This window comes from Sceloporus undulatus, unplaced genomic scaffold (assembly GCF_019175285.1).
Source record: "Sceloporus undulatus isolate JIND9_A2432 ecotype Alabama unplaced genomic scaffold, SceUnd_v1.1 scaffold_9471, whole genome shotgun sequence".
Lineage (NCBI taxonomy): Eukaryota > Metazoa > Chordata > Lepidosauria > Squamata > Phrynosomatidae > Sceloporus > Sceloporus undulatus.
Genome location: NW_024812390.1, coordinates 1 through 2,237, shown reverse-complemented (window position 1 = coordinate 2,237; position 2,237 = coordinate 1). Strand labels below are relative to the sequence as shown.

Sequence of the window (2,237 nt, the reverse complement as noted above, 5' to 3'; positions counted from 1 at the left end):
GCCTTAGAGAAAGTGAACTGACCCCCAAGAGAGAGAGAGAAAGAGGGGAACCTCAAGATCCCTTCCCAATGGCCTTCTCCCTCTGGCCCCACTCAGGCTCAGGTTGGCCTTAGAGAAAGGGAACTGACCCCCCAAGAGAGAAAGAAGGGGGTCCCCAAGACCCCTTCCTCTCTGCCCATGGCCTGCTCCCTGTGGCCCCTCTCAGGTCTGGGTTGGCCTTAGAGAAAAGGAATGACCACAAGAGAGAGAGAAAGAAAGAGAGGGACCCCAAGACCCCTTCCTCTCTGCCCCCTGGCCCTTTCCTTCTGGCCCCTCTCAGGCCCAGGTTGCCCTAAGAGAAAGGGAACTGACCCCTAAGAGAGAAAGAAAGAGAGGGACCCCAAGACCCCTTCCTCTCTGCCCCCTGGCCCTTTCCCTCTGGCCCCTCTCAGGCCCAGGTTGCCCTAAGAGAAAGGGAACTGACCCCTAAGAGAGAAAGAAAGAAAGAGAGGGACCCCAAGACCCCTTCCTCTCTGCCCCCTGGCCCTTTCCCTCTGGCCCCTCTCAGGCCCAGGTTGCCCTAAGAGAAAGGGAACTGACCCCTAAGAGAGAAAGAAAGAAAGAGGGGGACCCCGAAGAGCCCTTCCTCTCTGCCCCATGGCCTTTGTGAGTGGGAACTGACTCCCTGAGAGAGAAAGAAAGAGCATTCATGATATATAAGTGGCACTCGTCCCCCCAAAAATTTTTTTGCTTATATCTGCAAAAACTCGAAACCTAATTGTTGGAAATGTTTTATTCTGTCCCAGGTTCCTATTTCCGTTTTTGGTGGAGTTGCCCAGAAACAAAAACATACTAGACAGAAATTTTGAGAACAGAGTTAAACATAGAATTATTATTTACTCAATAGACAATTCTGTTAGGGATGGAGAGGGAAAAATGGGGAAGGAACACAGAAAGTTTGTTTTCTCTTTACTAACAGAATTTTCTAGAACATTTTTTGCACAGAAGTGGAAAACGGAGACAATTCCAAATATAAACCAATGGTTAAGAAACATTTGCGAAATGCCACAATTAGACAAAATGACACATTGGATGAGGAGGAAAACAGAAGAATACAGTTTATAGAAAAAGTCTGGGTTGTACTCTATACGAGTATATATCTGAAAAAGAGATGCAAAGACTAATATATAAGGAAAATGAATATATTATCTATTTGGAATCAAGATATGATATGTCGTAAATTAATTAAAGTAAGAATTTATTCAAAGATTGGTTAAAGACAGTCAAGTGGATAATCATAATTTAAAATGCAGTAACTAAAACGATATAATTTAATGTACAGTTAACACAACTAATAGATATTAAGATAAAACAATAAATTTATAAGAAGAGACGGAAAAGTGATCATAGGCAGAAGGAAGTCAAACTCTTTTGTTATGTGTATTTTAACAAAAATGAATGAAATGTAGGTTTCGTGTCTCGTTGGACATGTCTGATGTTGGATGTTGATACGGGGATATTTATGTTGGATTGAGTATAATTTAAAAAAATGTTTGCATGAAGAGTCTCAGATTCTAAACAGAGGTAAATCATGTCAAAACAGAATGGGGATGTTATAAAATAAAGTAATTGAGATTGGTTCTCTGCTTGGCTCCTAATTGGTTCTCCTTTTTCCTGAAGCAGGTAATGAGCAGCAGAGTAAGAAATATGAGGAACCACCTGTGATGTCAGTGGAAATTATGGAGCCTTGCATTGAAAAAGAGGAGTTTGGAGCTGAAAATGAACTGAAAAGAAAAAGGGGAAACCAAACGAAAAATGGAAAGAACAACTCCTCTGCCTCTCAGGATGACGAACTTTCTGAACATCTGACTTCAGGCTCAGATCAAGAAGAGTGTCCTGTCTGTGGGAGAATATGCAAGTGTAACTCACAATTAAACACACACTTCAGCGTTCACATGGGAGACAGAGCATACAAATGCATGGAATGTGGGAAGAGCTTCAGTCAGAGTGGAAATCTACATTCACATCAAAGAACACACATAGGAGAGAAACCATATCAATGCATGGAATGCGGGAAGAGCTTCAGCAGCAGTGGAACTCTATGTAACCATCAAAAGACCCACACAGGGGAGAAACCATATAAATGCATGGAATGTGGAAAGAGTTTCAGTGTGAGTGGACATTTAAGTTCACATCAAAGAACCCACACAGGAGAAAAACCATATAAATGCATGGAATGTGGGAAGAGCTTCAGTGAG

At 42.2% G+C, this 2,237-nt stretch overlaps 1 protein-coding gene across 1 annotated transcript; it reads left to right on the top strand.

Annotated features, from left to right (window-relative positions):
* Positions 1-1,658: 1,658 nt before the first annotated feature.
* LOC121918356 (gastrula zinc finger protein XlCGF67.1-like) lies at positions 1,659-2,195 on the top strand (the record flags this gene model as incomplete). Its single annotated transcript, XM_042444419.1, has 1 exon — positions 1,659-2,195. A coding segment is annotated over exon 1 (492 nt), but the record flags the coding sequence as incomplete, so codon positions are not given.
* Positions 2,196-2,237: the final 42 nt, after the last annotated feature.